Source organism: Cupressus sempervirens, chromosome 8, assembly GCF_028749045.1.
Source record: "Cupressus sempervirens isolate cs-2001-9-10 chromosome 8, ASM2874904v1, whole genome shotgun sequence".
Taxonomy (NCBI): domain Eukaryota; kingdom Viridiplantae; phylum Streptophyta; class Pinopsida; order Cupressales; family Cupressaceae; genus Cupressus; species Cupressus sempervirens.
The window spans coordinates 439,139,175-439,157,125 of NC_143125.1; the positions used below are offsets into that span (position 1 = coordinate 439,139,175).

General features: G+C 36.4%; 1 protein-coding gene across 1 annotated transcript in view; it reads left to right on the forward strand.

Annotated features, from left to right (window-relative positions):
* LOC149543102 (uncharacterized) overlaps positions 1–17,951 on the forward strand; it is a 195,210-nt gene that overhangs the window by 138,065 nt on the left and 39,194 nt on the right. Inside the window, exon 12 of the mRNA XM_089798010.1 lies at positions 5,294–5,383. Within this exon, the coding sequence (XP_089654136.1) occupies positions 5,294–5,383 (90 nt within the window). The remainder of the gene's footprint in view (positions 1–5,293; positions 5,384–17,951) is intronic.

A 17,951-nucleotide genomic window follows, 5' to 3' on the forward strand; every position in this document is an offset into this window, starting at 1 on the left:
AAGGTTCCCATGTTTAAAAACAATAAAAAATAACACAAACTTTTTTTTTTTGTGACCTTTTGACCATGCCGCCAAATGCACCTCATGTGCACCCTTGCACCTCCGCACTCGAGTCCCATCCGGGTGTGTCGTCGGTGCGGCTGCATTTTGGCGATGGTTGCGAAGCACGGGTTCGTGATGTACTCGCACCTGGGAAGTACGCACACCCAGTGCGGGCTGGTTTTACCTCAGGTGTGCACACCTATGTAATATTGTGTTTATTAGATTGACATGTGTATGCATACACACCCACATACATTTGTCGGTGTTATTATCTGTCCAATAAATGTTAATTATATATATGATGATACCTTTGTTATTGTTAACGATTGAACCACATTAATCAATTTATTGAGCATTTTAAGTCAATACAATGCATTGCTTTATACATATAAATATGTGTTAGCATGATAACCGATTAGATAGACGAGCATCAAGATGTTATGAATCGGCAGTATTATGTTAGATAGGGGCATGTCTCACATAGAGACATGTCCCTACGTGAATCATATTCACGTAGAGACACATCTCTACGTTGGATGTTCACCGCGTATGGTAAATAGGATTAAATGTAAAACATAACACAGAGATGCTTAGGAACAAGATGAATCTTTCATTAAAGCTCAGGGTTTTGGTTACATCATTGACAATACAAGACAACAAAGATGTACAATAGTATATGATTAATGCCTCGTATCTCCAACAGGAGTGTACATATAGGACTTGAAGGGGTGCGACTCAACCATTGCGTAATAGACCACGCTTCGGTACATACCACAAAATAACTAACAGTTTATTATTCTCGATGGCAATTTACATATTTGCCAAAAACATCATCCCCCCTATAAGAAAAGGCTATCTCTTGACGACTTACAAATTTGGAGACTACTAAATATATCAAAAAATATAGACTAAGAGGGAGGAGGGTGCATTCCTGGAGTGTCTAGTATCCTTCGCAACTCATGGACTTGGTCTTTGTGGATGTGTAAATCTTTCTGTGTCCTCAAATTGACCTCCATAGCTTCCTTCAGAAAAAGTGCCGCCTCCTTGGTCTTCCTTCTATGCATAGGCCAACCTACTCATTGTTATTTTAGCTCTAGCCTCCGCTAACTCCTTTTCAGTCCTTTTCTTATCCTGTAAGAGTGCTGCTTGCTCGGCTGCCCAATCCACCTGCTGCTTAGCCAATTGATTGGCTAAGTCCTCTTGAGACTGTGCCTCAACCTCTCTGGACCTCTCAACTTCTGCTCTATTGGCTTCCGCGCGTCGCCGTACTTGGGCAAGGAATGCTTGCGCAAAAGTCGGTTGGCAGTAGGGCTGATGTTTAGAGCATCTGAGATTGTGTCCTCCAGAACTTCCTCGCATATGGCTTCTCTGCGAAGGAACGTTTCAATTGTCACACAAAAAAGTATATGGAAGTTCTCCGCCAGAGCACGCTCACCTTCGTACAACTCCGTAACACCGTCATCATTAGTTTGGATGTTCTGTGGTGCGGGTATTCCCATTTATGCCATTCGCTACATTGCACTTTCCGGATTCAAATTGACGACGACACCAAATGTTCACCGCTAACTAACTAATAGTTTATAATTCCCGATGGCAATTTACATATATGCCGACAACATTGGACATGCCTCTCTCTCTCTCTCTCTATATATATATATATATATATTGCAAATGCTACTTGGAAAACACATACAATAAGTGAATGCCATTACAAGTGCAGTAACATTAACATAGGTATAAGATCTACAACAATAAATTATTCTCTCAGATCTGCTGTCTCATCCTCTAGTACGGTTCTGCAAAAGAAATATCATATCAAATTGAAAGGAGATCAACCAGGAGTTAATCCAGATTCTTCACAGTGAAAGAAGAAATATTTAAAATTCCTCTGGCATTATATCTGATACAAATCTAACAGAATAGTCTGGTGCATTTTCAGAATAATATGTCTACCAAGTGTATGTCGAAATGTCTGTTCTATATATGTATGATTTTAAGAGATTAAATCTGGTTTGAGCTTACAAGTGTTTAAAAGCCTATGTATGAGTGCAAGTCATTGCAAAAAGCAAATGCCTAACAATTATCAGAAGTAGGTGAGTTAGATCCTGCAGGTGGTCTTACAAAACAGTCCACTAATTTATGATAAAATCTTATAAATGAAAGTGAAAGATTTGTAGATAAATTAAATGCTAATTAGGAGATATTGTCATTTAATTTTAAATTACGGATTTAATGTCTTTCTTTTGTGGAGGACATTGCAATTTCTTTGACTATTTATTTTAGTTAGCCTTTGAGAATGATTTGAAAATATCCTATCCTTTCTACTACATGTGTTCTAACTTCTATCATCACCTGTAAAACAATTTTCATAGAACTAGAATCAATATTGCACCTGATTCACTAGTCTTTGTGATAGGTGTAATAATAAGATGTTCAAGATTAAAAAGCCAGCTATTGGTTGTATGTTTGCTATCATTAAAAGGTTCCAGAAAAGCATGGTATATCTCCTCGCATTCTTGCTCTCCCTCAATTGCCACATTATCTTGATCCCACAACTTATAATGAGACTTATCGTATTTTTTTCTAGCTCTCTTTTATTATGTGGCTGAACTTACGAGAATAGTAACACGTTGTTTGATTGTGAATCAGTAGTTAGTTTTCTTCATTTTCATTTTATGTTTGCACCAAGTGTGCTCTTATATTATTCTTATATCAACTTTTCCATTTTGCATTTATCTGTTTTCTTTTTGCAACAAATATGAACATTTATTTCAAAGGTAGGAGTTTGGGTCTGTGACAGAACAAATGTTCCAAATGACTTGTGGAAACCATTGATGACATAATCTCTTAGGTCTTTCATCTTTCATAAATTCTTAACAGTGTCTTAATCTCACCTATCTTCATGAAAACCAAGATTTCCTGGAATCAAAGCCTTTGCCTTTTTAAAAGTTCATTATCTGTTTTGTAGATTGTTTCAGAGTTCAGAAGCAGAAGTGGCACCCCAAACTTCTTGGATCAAGTAATTAGACAATCAATTCTAATAAAGGCTAATTTATGATGGTTATACAAATCTGCAGGAGTTTGAAGTGGTTTTGGTTTTGGTTTCTGTTTTAGGAGTATTCTTTCACAATTTCTATATCTGGCAATGACGGTATTTTGTGATTGCCAACTTCAAACGTATGATGGATTGATTTTATGGGTTTTCGGTAAGGAGATTTTGAATATCTGCTGTTGGTAGGGTAATAGCTTTGGCAAAACATTCCACTTTTGTAGAAAAATAAACAATTGTAAATTTATTTAATGCACATTTTCACAAAAACTGTATAGAAAATTGTGCCTCTTTCATAATTTAAAATAACCACGGTGTCAATCAAATTTTCTCACTTCACTGCTTATTTGCACAAGACTGATTTTGTAAAGATTTCACAGCTTATCAGTGACATAGGGCACTGATAGTTCACACTTCAATACGTCTCTTAGTACAGATGACTTATGAAGCCAATCAGCCCACAAGCTCCCATATAGTCTTTAGAGCTTTGGGTATACCAACTCTATAGTTCCCACTACATATATACTTAGAGATTTTATTATACGATGGCTCTACACACCACAAACATGAGGGCCAACATTTTCCAAACATGGATTATCATCTTATCAGCTTACAATATCACCGAAAAGATAAGAAGATGAATGATCAAACATCAATCATATTATCAAACACCAAAAGATCAAAATTCCAACTCACTACCCATACACAAACATATTCATCAATTTAGCAACAAAAAAGTTTGTTGGGGTGAACACGTGTCTGGTACTTTGCATGATTAAATTGTTGGAGTGATCATGCCAAAGGTTGACACCTTGACCAAATATCACTTATCTCTCTTAACAAAACCATAGCTTTGCATACAGACTGTGAGGTGTTGTTTTAAAGTTGTACAGCTTTAAAAAGGAACCCAAATATGCAAATTATATTCAACTTTTGGTTTCATTTTTACATGAATTTGTCCCTTACAACACAAGTACATTCGTATGATCAAGACTGAGCAAAACTGAAATTAATAAAATATCTTATTTCCAAGAGCGTGTTGCAAGATGTCTTGTTTTATTTGCAAATACATATTTATCCCTTTCCACATCCCTACTAGTACTAATTTACTTATGAATTCTCACTTTTGCTTCTTGGCAACATTGCAATGAGCTAGGACAACTAAGACTTTAATCATCTTGTATATTTATGATCATAATTTTTTAAGTCACACATCTACAAGAAGTTGGCTTTGGATCCACACAAGTGCAGGTTTTCAACTAAACAGAGTTCATAACCCCTTCTTCAGTGCAAGAGATATTATTGCCTTTCACAACAAGATCATTTTATCTTTTTCCCAAATGCCGACTCACTGTACTCACTCATGAAGCTCTTTTCCAATTACTAAAATGGACTTGAAAACTTGAGGACTAGAAATGCGCAATTAAGTGTGAGAAAACACCACCTTTATATTGACTAGCCAAAGAAATTATGTAGTTGTCCCTTTGAGTGTTCAAGAAATACTTGTATTTTTTATGCCCATCCTATATTGGTTCATGTTATCACTAAGGTTCACACCCTAGCTAAATCTAGACCTTGCCAATCTGTGAAATATGGGAATACTTTCAGGTTGTGGGTACACTATGACAAAAGTAGACATCCAAATTAAGGGCTGGTTCCCCTTGATTATCTCAAAAACTGCTCTCTTTTTGATGGAAAGGGGAGAAAGAAATGTTGTAAGCGTAACCTACAACTAACAAGAGGTGATTCACCAATATTTTGTTTTGAAATGACTGTTCGTTGGTCTCAGACTCTCAACTGATTCAGCAAACAAAATAGTTGCATTCACAGCTCATTAACACTTAAGAGGACCATAAAGATTTCAATTATTTGACAAAGTAAGAAGTTTGAAAATTGTAATCTTCTCTATTTCCTGATTTAGTAAAAAATGGGACATTACAGAAGATAGTTGAAGTATTTTAGCAATATTCACTAGGATTTGTAACTTATTCCCTGAAATTATAAATCTCTAAATTAGCAGTAAGAACTGTAGCTATTCAGTTATTGTAATTCTTTTAATAAGTTACTTTTCTATATTTTTAGTCTGAATGGATACAAGACACTTCTTAACATTTTATTCAAGTGCCACCTTTTCTAGGTTTCCTTATAGTTGATTTGATGAACTTTTGAAATCCAAGGTTTTGCATCTTCTGATCTTCTCAGGTCTTTATGACAAAAGAAGGAAAGGGCTGGGGGGTTCGTACACTGGAGAAAATAATGGCACGCACTTTTCTGTTTGAGTACATTGGAGAGGTGATAATTGAACTTCTACCAGTATGATTGAATTCTTTTCATCAAACAATCATATAATCTTACTATATTTTGTTAGAATAAGATATTTTCTTATGAAACAGATTCTTAACGTGTTTATGATATGAAGTTAAATAACTTGCACAATGCAGATTTCACAAAATACAAGTCTTCTTGCTCTCTCTGAATAATAAATGTTTACAGTTACACAGTACACTCATGTATTGTGAATTCTTTCTCTAGTTGTAACATTCATGCTTGGTTTTTTAGGAAGATGAAGGTTTTGTATGCATGGACAAGAGTGTTCCTCTGGAAATTTGATTGATACCTAAAACTGAAAGAAGACCTGTGGGAACATATTGAAGATAAAATAGTATCGGCCATTAAAAACGGCCAATGTGTTAGATGCAAAGTGCAGACATTACAGAAACTGTTACTGTCTGGATGTTTTTGGAGACTACAAAAGATTCTGTATGGCACAGACAGAGGCTAGGACAAAGTTCAAAAAAACATTTTCTGCTGGGTTGTAAAAACTGAGCACATATCGCAGAAAACGTAGCACATAGCAAATATAGTATAGAGTGTAGAAACTTAGCATATAGCACAGAACATCTACATAGTCAACTGTTGGTGATTATGTTTTGCATCTCTGCAATTTAGTTGCAAACCAATACTTCTTGGTGTTTGAAAACTTATTAATGTCCTTTTAGTCATTATTTGTTCGTTTTTTTATGTCATTCAATATAGAAAAATTAAGTCAAAACTCTTATCAGAAACATTTAGAATAATCTCTAGTCATAGGTCAAAACCCTTGATTGTCATGGCAAACTTTCAAAATCGATTTCTGCATAAGCTCTGAAACTAACTAGTCTAAATTTTAGTGTGTGGGGCCTCAAGAAACTCACGGCCGTATAGTTGCTAGTGATTGAGATTTTGACAAGGCAATAGTCAAAAGGAAGCAATGCCTTTGACAAATTTTGAATAGCTTGATCAATGTCACAAGGAAGCCTTTTTTGAACTTTTCATATCGAATCACTTGTTCCTAGAAGTTCAAAATACCATTTCTTTTTGAAATCTGTGGGAATGTCTCAAAACTAATATTAAAAACTAAAAATAGTGCTGTATCTAACTAGAGTGTTGTGAGCAAGTGATAAAAACAAAATGAAGATTAATGCCATTGGACTGATTTAGGAGAAGTGATTATGTGATTAGACTTTCAAGAGGGAACAATGGAGTGTAGGTACGAAATAGATTGGAGATTCTTAGAAACCACTGTAGAATAAATTGGGTGGTCAACAGGAAATGGTAAGATAAACAATGAAGGGAGAGTGACGGGGTGGATTTCACAATACAAGTGAAGAATCTAGTGAAGATTAGTAGTGTTGGATTTTAAAGAGGCAACAAGTGATAAAGAACTTAGTAGAAAGAATGAATATATCGAATCCCTTGTAAGGAGAATGAATATTGTGTTATTTCATGATCAATTCTAAATGATTGTTAGTTTAGGTTTATGTTTTTGTCCATCTGTAAGTTCAAGATTTTGAAGTTTTTCATCAATCAATCATGTCCATTTGTCTAGATGTCCAAGACATTGATGCTTTGGGTATTTAGATGTTCTTTCTGGGATTTTGATTTGAGAGTTTTGTTGGAGATTTTAGGGGTTTGAAAAGCATGGGATTGGTTATATTTGAGTTCAATGCTTGGTAAAGGTTGATAATAGTAGCAAATGAATCCTATGACACACCAATGGGAATTGGCACCAAAATGTAGTGGAAATTTAGAAGTAGACAAAGTCTTGAGCTTATAGTGGGTTTTGCACTAAAAAATGATCATAAACTATGTCTGTTAGTTATTTTGTAGATATTTGTTTGTGACATATGTTGGGTAGGGAAGAATGATCTAGTAAGTGGGAACAGCCATATATAAAGTCTAGTTGACTTAGTTGTAGTTAATTCACATGCGTTACTTGTTAAGGATATTGATAACATTTTGAGTTGTGAGAGGTATTGGTCCACATCATCTTTTAATGTTTTCCCAAATCGAATGTTCTAAGTAAGGTTGAAGGTTTAATGATTATTCAATGGAAACAAGATATGTGTGTAAGGTGTGCAGTTGGTAAAGAAAAACAATAACCATTTCCTACTGAGGGACGTGTGTTAAGGAGGCTTTGAATGGTTCTCATGTAGAATTGTGCATGCTGTCTTAAAACTAATCCGCAATAATGATTATTCAATGGAAACAAGATATGTGTGTAAGGTGTGCGGTTGGTAAAGAAAAACAATAGGCATTTCCTACAAAGGGATATTATGCAAAGGAGTCTTTGAATGGCTCTCATGTAGAATTGTGCATGCTGTCTTAAAATTTGTCCGTAATACTTATTTAGAGGATGTTTCTTCTATGCTACACCAAGTTTTGTGACATGGACAACAATTGCTGTCAGGGTGCTTTTCAGGGATGGATTTTTGGAGTCCATTTTAGGAGAGTGTAGGGGATGGCAAAGGGGATGACTACTAGATAAATTGGGAAATTTCTGATAAGTCATGTGATAATATTGATACAGTATTCATCATATAGATCTTAAATCTTTAATACAAAACATTAGAGTTGAATCATGTGTTCACGTGACTGTTGAAAAAATTAACTGAATTTATTTTCTTTCACAAATCATTGTCAATGTGCATATGGTATATATCTTACATAATTACAATAAAATGCCCAAAGGCTGCAACATGTTATTGGTATCCATCCTGTGAGAATCGGTCAGCAACATTCATAGAACAGACCCATTCACCCTGAAACTCTCAAAACTGTGATAAACAACACAAAAACCCTCGAGTCCGTTAGCACTATTATGGACATATGATGGTATAGATTTAAAAGACCATTCAAATGTCTTGAAGAACCTTTATTACTTAAACTCTACTCGTCTACAATATGCATCCATTGAAATCAATCAATCAAACTGATGAGGGTGCTCCCCTTAGTACCACAAACATATACCAGAAATAGAGAAACAACAACAAATTGGCAGAACTGAAAATAGGCTTCTTATTATCTCGAAAAGTATGGAATTACAGATTTTTAGAAATACAATATGCAAGGCCACACAGGCGCTTTCTTTACAATATTCTTCAAGACAGAGCCACGAGCTACCACCCAAAACTACCCTAGACAACCCTATGGGCCTTCCTTATACAGACAATTTTCCACTGGCCAGGTAGGTTCTAGACATCTAGCCCTAACTCTCGAGGCCGACCGAACCCCAAATAATTATTATTTTCATAGTTATTACATAAAGTAGGCTTAAAACAATTACAAATTGTAATTATAGGTATCTCAACTTCTGGAGGCCACAACTTTCAAATCTTAGCTCCAATTGGCAACTATAAGTACTTTTCAGAAATGACAACTTCTGATCTACAACGCTTAATTGCTCAAGCATCAACCAATCATGGGTTGACCTTGTTTCAGAGCCATTTAGGCCTTCAAAATTGAGCTTGAAGATTTTGTACCCAAAAACCTCAATAACTCCTGCAATACATATGGTATGACAATGCAGCTCAATTGGCAAGCTGATATAACTGAGATGAACCACCTATGAAATCTGAACATTGTGAACTCGTAAGTTCAACTTACTAAAAAATATAAGTTTCCACAAATAATAACTCTTGTTAAAAATAGCCCTTATTGAAAAGAAAAAAGAAAAATATACTTGGGTGTGCAAGATTGGCCTTACACCTAGGATGCTCCTGCATTAGACACCCGGGTCATGTCTCAGGTGTTCAGAGGAAAACAAAGACGGTTAATCTCCTCCCTTGTCATCCATGATGAATCTTCTACAGGTCTTGCTTTCCATTTGACCAAACATTCTTCATATGTTCTATTCTTTGTACTTTTGCTAGCACGACTGTCTAGTATATGCTCATTTTCCTTTGTAGCTGAAATAGTTGCTGAAATACTCATCTGCGCTTTTGTGACCTCATCTTCAACACTATTATGGTAAAATAATGAATGTAATATTAAACAGAGATCATAAATGATCTATATATACAAGTATACACAAGAATGTTCATATAACGAACAAAGAGAGGAATAGGAACATTTTGAAGAGAGAGTTTCCATACTGAACAGAGAGAGAATATGGAAACATGGAAGAGTGACCATTATAAATATAAGTGAATCTAAAGAAGGGAGAGAAGCAAAAATAGAGAGATTTAACTCTAGTTCCCTCCCTTAATGGTCAATCTAATTCCAAAGCAAAATGAAAAAAAATTGCTGGAGAATTCGTAGAAGGCATAAAAGGAAGACTCGAGCTGATTAGTGAGCTCTGCATGTTATGCAATATTAGCTTGTGGCCAAGACCCTTCTTGCTTCCGTTGTTTAGAAGCAATGCAAGTCATGCATTCTTGCATGACATGACCAAATTTGTGGCAATAGTTGGACCAAATTCGCTTCTTCTTGGAGCTATTATGAGATTGAGCAGATGACTGGGATGGGCCTTTATCCTTGTACAATGATTGGGCTGAAAATGCTTGTTTAGAGGACGATGAAGGAGCACTGCTACCAAATTGTTGTTTCCAACTGTTATGCTGCAGAAGTTTGGTGTACAAATCTAGAAGTTTGAGGTCAACATTAGTTGCAGTAGTGTTGAGTGTTTCAATAAAGTACTCATAGCATGGTGGTAGACTTTTCATAGTAATGACTATCATATCCTCTTCCTCCATTGTATGACCAATGTTCTCAAGCTGATCTCTGATGTCCTTAATCTTTAGGAGATGTTCTTGTAAGGACATGCCCTCATCTATAATAATAGAGAATAGCTGATTCTTTAGAAAGAAAGCTCTGCTTTTGTCTGATGTCTCATGGATATTCTTCAGTATTTTCCAAATCTCTGCAGCTGTCTTACCTGCCGACACTTGAGGTAGCTGATTATTAGTAACTGAAAGCTTAACAAGCATAACTGCTTCGTGATTATACTCATAACTTCTCTTTAGTAGTATTGACTGGAGTAGGATGAGTCTCGGTACCTAGAACAAGCACCTCAAGGTGATGGTACTCGAAGATTGTCATCATTCTTTGCTTCCAGGTGTTGTAGTTCTTTTCGTTGAATTGCTGATTGCCTTTTAAGAGAATATTGGTGGTTTGGTTAAAAATGTGAATATTTGAAAAGGCATGAATTTTAAGGCAGATTGAGTAAACACCAAAAAAAAAATGAAAGGACACCTAGAAGAGAGCTTGAAAAACCTAGAAAGAATTTGAAATTTGATTATATATCAGCTAGCTCAAAAATTGAGGCAAAAATATGATGAACCCAAAAAAACGAAGATTGACCTAGTTGAGATGCAATTTTTTTTGAAAACATGGAAAAAGAGAGTTTTGAAATAAACCCTAGTCTTTTTTGAAAACCAAAAAAATGGTAGATTTGACTTGAAAAATGGTTGAAATGAAATTGTTTTCCACAAATCAAACACAAAGGGTTGAAGGGAAACCCTAGATAGTACAATGGCAGTTGATATGTAGAAAAACAAAGGTCAAAATGCCCCAAAAAAGAAGTTGCGATTTAGCCAAAAAATGATGAGTAAGGAAAGAGCAGTCAAATGGCGGTGATTTGTAGAAAACAAAGCCATGAAAAAGGTAAAATTATGGCCAAATTGAGCCACAATATGCGTCTAGTTGCGACCAAGTAAAAAACCCCTCAACTGCAGATAAAAATGACTAGAAACAATCGTTTGGTAGATAAAGTTGGTTGAGTAGGCAACAGAAAGAAAAACGACCACAAGTTTGATAAAAAAAGACCTAGAAAAACACAACAGAAACCGTAGTCTAGTTTTAAAGAAATATTGAGAATCCTGCAAAAAGGAAAAAAGTTGAACATAAGCAAAAGATTTTGAAAATCTTACAAGTCTAAAAATTTCATAAAGAAATTAAGGATTTTTAAAACCTAGTTTGAAAAAAAACTACGAAATTTCGATAATGAAATTATTATTTTTTGAAAAAAATAGATTTGCTACCATATTATGGTAAAATAATAAATGTGTTATTAAACAAAGATTGTAGATGATCTATATATACAAGTATACACAAGAACGTTTCTATAACGAACAAATAGAGAGAAATATAAATATTCTAAAGAGAGAGAGAAAAAGTTTCCATATTGAACAAAGAGAGAATATGTAAACATAGAAGAAGAGTGATCATTAGAATGTTAAATATTGGTGAAATTTTTAGTTCAGTGGGCAACTTAACTTCATAGGCATTTCTTGAATCATGATTCTTCAATATCTTTCATGGTTCAAACTTCTTCATTTTCAACTTGTTATATGTACCTACTAGAAATCACTCCTTCCACAACTGGCTCATGACTTCATCCTCAATCTGAAATTCCTTATGCCTCCTTTGCCCATCTACATTAGCCTTATCTGTGTATTCATCTTCGTAATACACTTCCTCACCTCCTCATGGATGTTCTTCAAGTGTTCTGCAAAATCCTCAGCTTCAACACTAGTCTCCCCCTTGTCCATGATGTAGGAGCATCTTGGGGTAGTTAGCAATCCTATATGCAGGAACATTGAGCTTTAATATGTGGACTTATGGTTCGCATAGTTGGAGATGTATTCGAGGAACATTAAGGAAGCTTGTCTTAAGTGTGCATAATGATTGAAGTAATTGTTCTGGAGTTGGAGCTTTTTTGGTGGCTGTTGGTAATGTGTTCCCAATTTATTGACAAATAGTCGAGATTGTATTCGTGAACTTCAACCTGAGGGAGTTGGCATTTGCACTCTTGGATTTGGATAGTTGGGTGGCACGTGGATCTATACCTATGAGTGCGTACTTTTATGTTGTCATATGAGTTAGTTATGCATTGTAAACTTGGGGCCTATCCTAAGTATTTAGTTATTTCATGTATTTAATGTTTGTTGCCAAGCCGACTTGTGGCTTGAGGGTTTATTTAATGTAACTTGCTAGGCCGACTTGTGGCTTGGTTTAGTATAAGTAGAGGGTCTTGTGAAGTCTGGAGTGATACAATTTAGCATGGAGTAGTTGAGAGAAGCAAAGATTGGCATAGCTGGGCACTAAGTGTGGCTTGGAAAACAAGAAGGTTGCTTGGTGTCTTGTGAGCATGAGTTTAGATTCTTCTTGGGGTTCTACTAGATTGTGGATCTGGGCTAGCTAGTGGTTGGATCTTGCGAGGTCTTGCATAATTGTTATTTTAATTGCATTGAATTTGGCCATAACTTGGAAGGCCTTACAGTCGGGTATGTTGGATGAAATAATATGATTCTAGTATGAGAATTGGTGTTATTTTGATCGAAATCTCTGTGTTAATGTTATTCTTCCGTTGTGTGGTATTTGCTGGGGGCTAGGACATCTACTTTGGGGATTTTTTTGCCTTGTACTGCATCAAGTGTTATTAGAGCTAGTTGATCTTTTGTATTTGGTGCATTGATTTTTTGAAGATCTTGGAAGATGTCTCCAAGAAAATTGGACCTTAGGGCGATTGCAAATCTATGTGATGCTGTGGAGACTAAGATTTCAGGGAAGGTTAAAGCAGATTTCAGATTTGAGATAAAGCTGATGAAGAATGATATGGTCGTTGAGATCATGAGAAGCATAGCTGGTGTAATGAGGAATGTGGATATTGAAGATGGCTATGAGAAAGCTGCTAAGGACTTTGAAGCTTTTGGATCTAGTGGTGAAGACATGGTTGATTGGATGGAGAGGCCCGTGGAAGGCAGAACTGGTCAGTGGGATAGATCTAGAGCTTAGTTGAAGTTGAAACATAAAATGGATGTTTTTAATTTCTCAGGTAGTTTGAATCTTAAAGACCTGATTGATTGGATTCATGAATTGGAAGACTACTTTGAGTTAGAGGATATTGGAGATCCACTCAGAGTGAGGTTTGCACAAACTAAGTTGAAAGGACATGCTGCTTTATGGTGGAAAGAATTGCAAAGAGATAGAGAAGAGGAAGGTGAAATGAAGATCACTAGATGGAGATTGATGGTAACAAAATGAAGGCGAAGTTCATTCTTGTTGACTATGAACTTGAATTGTTTAAAAGATTGTAGAATTTGAAGTAGAAGGATATGATTATGAAGGATTATATAGAGGAGTTCTACAAGTTATCAATTTGGATTGGACATAGAGAACTTTCTAAGGAAAAGGTGACTAGATATATTAATGGCCTGAGATTCAATATTCAGGATGAGATTGGTATGTTGAAGATTGATTCTGTGGAGGATGCTTATCAGTATGCTCTGAGGGCGGAAGATAAGCTAAAGAGAAGACATCAATGTAATTCTAGAGGGAAGGAGAAGAAGGAACCCTTTTTGAAGGATAAATAGATTGCTGAAGATGAATGAAAACCTGTTGAACAGAGGAAGAGAACAGGTAGAGGAGCATTTAAGGGTACTTGTTTCAAATGTGGTGAAGAAGGACATAGCGCTTTTCAATGTTTCGAAAGCCTGGTGATAAAAGAGTTACTGTAGTGAATGAGACTGTGGATTCAGTAAATGAGCCTGAGGTGGAAGAGAACTTGTTGGTTCGACGAGTATTGTTTGGTAACAAGGTGTTGGAGCCTTGTCAAAGGAGGAATTCGTTCAGAATTCGTAAGTCTAGAGGTAAATGTTGGAATGTGATTGTGGATGGTTGTAGTACTGATAAGCTAGTTGCTGAAGAGATGGTTCAGAAACTTGGTTTGAAGAGAGTGAGACATTATTGTCCTTATAGGATCAGTTGGTTGCAAGATGAACATGCTTTGGAAGTAAGGGATCAATGTCTTGTTTATTTTAAGATTGGGAAGTATGTTGATCAAGCGTTGTGTGATATTGTGGATATGAGTAGTTGTCACATATTACTTGGTAGACCTTGGCAATATGATTGCAGGGCAGTGTATGATTGTGTCAAGAATGTGTTTATTGTTGAGAAGGGTGGCATGAAACTTTCCCTGATTCCTTTGCAGAATGTAGAATTTGGTAGGAGGAATTTGAGTTTTGGTAGGCAAGTTGAGTTAAGGATTCTCGAAGGGTTAGAGTTTAGCATGGAAAACAGACGTGGCACACCCAAGATTGATGTGAAGATGATAGTTGTAGGAAAAGAGTTGAAGAATTGGAACTAAGGCAAGAGTGTACAAGTTGCTAACTGGGAGGACATGTATATAAACAACCAGTTCGAGGTTTATGAGCTGAACCGAGGAAGATGTTCTTCTAGCTATTGAGAACTTATTTTCTTCGTACTTGGGGTGTCTGATGTAGGAGCATCCTGGGGTAGTCAACAATCCTGTGTGTAGGAGCATTGAGCTTGGATTTGTAGACTTATGGTTTGCATAGTTGGGGATGTGTTTGAGGAAAATTGGGGAACCTTGTCCAAAGTGTGCATAATGATTGGAGTAATCGTGCTGGAGTTAGAGCCTTTTTGGTGGATATTGGTAATGTGTTCTTGATTTATTCGTAGACTTTAGAGATTGTATTCGCAAGCTTCAATCCAAGGGAGTTAGCGTGTGCGCTTTTGGATTTGGATTGTTGGGTGGCACGTGGACCTATGCCTAAGAGCGCGTAGTTTTATGTTGTCGTATGAGTTAGTTATGCATTGTAAGCTTGAGGCCTGTCCTGAGTATTTAGTTATTTCATGTATTTAATGTTTGTTGCCAAGCCGATTTGTGGTTTGAGGGTTTAGATATAATGTAACTTGCTAAGCTGACTTGTGGCTTGGTTTTAGTATAACTAGAGGGTCTTGTGAAGTCTAGAGTGATACAGTTCAGCATGGAGTACTTGAAAGGAGCGAAGTTTGGCAGAGCTAGTAGCTAAGTGTGGCTTGGAAAACAAAAAGGTTGCTTGGTGTCTTGCAAGCATGAGTTTAGATTCTTCTTGGGGTTTCTACGAGATTGTAGATCTGGGCTACCTAGTGGTTGGATCTTGCAAGGTCTTGCAAAACTGTTATTGTAATTGCATTGAATTTGGCCATAACCCAGAAGGCCTTACAGTCGAGCATGTTGGATGAAATCTTATGATTCTAGTATGAGAATTGGTGTTATTTTGATCTAAAATCTCTGTGTTATTGTTATTTTTCCCGTTAGTTCTACTACTACTGTTGGCTCCATCCTTTTTTTGATCTTCATTGTGACCTTCATAGGACTGTCCACCTGATCTACCACCACGGCCGCTTTTTCTTTGCCTGCTCTCAAATTTCTTGTTGAGTTGTAGTGGGCACCCCTGGATGTCCCAAAAAACTAAACCAATTTGCTGAAAGAGATTTTGTCAAACAGTTTGCATGCAACCTCTTATTTCTCCGTTTAATGTTTTAAACCCCTTATAACTCTGGAAATCAAACATTTATTGTTTGTTGTGTTTCGTGCATGGAATTGGTATCATACAACATAAACAAGAAAGAAACTACAATGATATGCAAAGTGGAAATGAATTGCTGCTAATAAAATGTTATTTTCAGAATTCATAAAACGAAATACATAGCAGATTTATCAACTCACTAATTACTTCAGCAGTATTGACATAATACTCCAGCCCATGCTTACGGACTTGCTGCTACAATACTTTGTCCTTCAATCAGTCCACTATCTTCATAATACCATTCCCTCTAAGCGGCATAAGCGTCGGACAAGTAGTGAAGAAGATATGAGCAAAATACCAAATCTGCCTGTAGCCGGAAATGCAACTAAATTGCCTGATAATGAAGCTAATAACAAAGAATTCCAAAGGCCAAACCCCAAGGGAATGACGTCTAGAATGTTACAAGAGAGGATAGACGTTCTCAAATGCCAAGAACAAAGCTGCAACTCACACACCAATTTCTTCTCATATTCAACCTGTCTAATGAAGCTACAAATGCTTCCTTTTATTCTATTCCCACGGGTTCGCTCAACTCATATGGGCAATGTGGGATAAAGATGTGTAATATAAAACATATATTAAAATACCCCTTATGTCTCCCTTGGGTACACATCACCATAAAATAAATATTAAAGTAACACTTTAATATTTTACAATTAAATTAGACGTTACTTTAATAAAACTTCAGGCATTAAAATGTATTAGCAATCGGACTCCGAATAATGCGAGTGATAGCTCATCGGAAAGCTCTCACCGAGGAGTATCGAATCCAATCACCAAAATTGACCTGCACTGTGTCCTGCCGACTTACTAAAAATAGTAAGTATGCCTGAAACTGAGTAAATCAACTTCGTTTTGGCCCAAACTGGAAATGACTAGGCCAAAACACTCCAAGATACCATTAAACCCTTCGTTAGCCCTCGGGACCATGTAGAACAAGGCTAACGCACACACACTTGGTCAACTGCTAAAATGGGGACATTACATGAGTGTTTCCTCTACCCTTAGGGAAAATTGGTATGCCTCTTTGTATTGTTTATTTTGACCAAAGTCAACTCCTTCTGAATGCTTGGCCTCAAGCTATTAATGTAATGAGCAACTTTCTCCTTGTCATTTTGTACATGGCCTGTTCCAATGAGGATTCGATAAAATTCTTTTGTATACTCCTGGAAAAATCTTCTTGCTTTCTTCAACCCTTGCATTTTCTTTGACCGATCAATCTCATGATCAATTGGAATAAATTGTCGCTTCAATTTATTTATCATTTGATCCCATCTTGTGATTTTGTTCTCTCCTCTTCTATTTCACTTCAATTAAATCTCCTACCACCAAATCTTTGCATGACCCTTCAGTTTGGCCTTTGCAAATTTGATCCTATTAGGATCCTCGATATCTTCATACTCAAAATATTCTTCCAATTCATTGATCTAGTCAATCAATTCCTCCAGGTTAAGATTTCCTGAAAATGTGGGAACTCTCAATCTTGGGTGTCTTTCCAAGCTTGGAAATGGCCCTGAAAAGCCTTTCTTCCTCTTGGTTTAGAACTTCCTCTTCTCCTTCTAGAACAACATTTCCTCCCTTGTTTTTTTCATCCTCACTTTCATCCCTTATGACAAGATTCATACCCTTGCAATTCTGTTCTTGTAATGCTTGCATTTGCCTTTGAAGGGTTCTAACCTCATGTGGCACAACTCGTTCCATTCATGGAGATATTTTTGCATTTATCATTGAAATCCTAAACCACAATCTTGGTGCAAATTGCCTCACAATCGCTGATCTGTCTACACAATCAGTTCAAATGATGGTCCTAGTGCAAGCTGCTTTACTGTTGGTGATCTGTCTACACACTTGGGAACTCTTGCTCTGATACCACTTGATGGAGGGTGCTCCCCTTAGTACCACAATCATATAACAAAAATAGAGAAGCAACAACAAATTCATAGAGCTCAAAATGGGCTTCTTATTATCTCTATAAGTATGGAATCACAGATTTTGACAAATACAATATGCAAGGCCACATGGGCGTGTTTACAATATTCTTCAACACAGTCACAAACTACCACCTAGAACTACCCTAGAAAACCCTTCACGCCTTCCTTATATAGGCAATTTTCCACTGCCTAGGAAGGTTCTAGACATATAGCCCGAACCCTCAAGGTTGATCGATCCCCAAATAATTATTATTTTCATATTTATTACATAAATTCGGCTCAAAATAATTATAA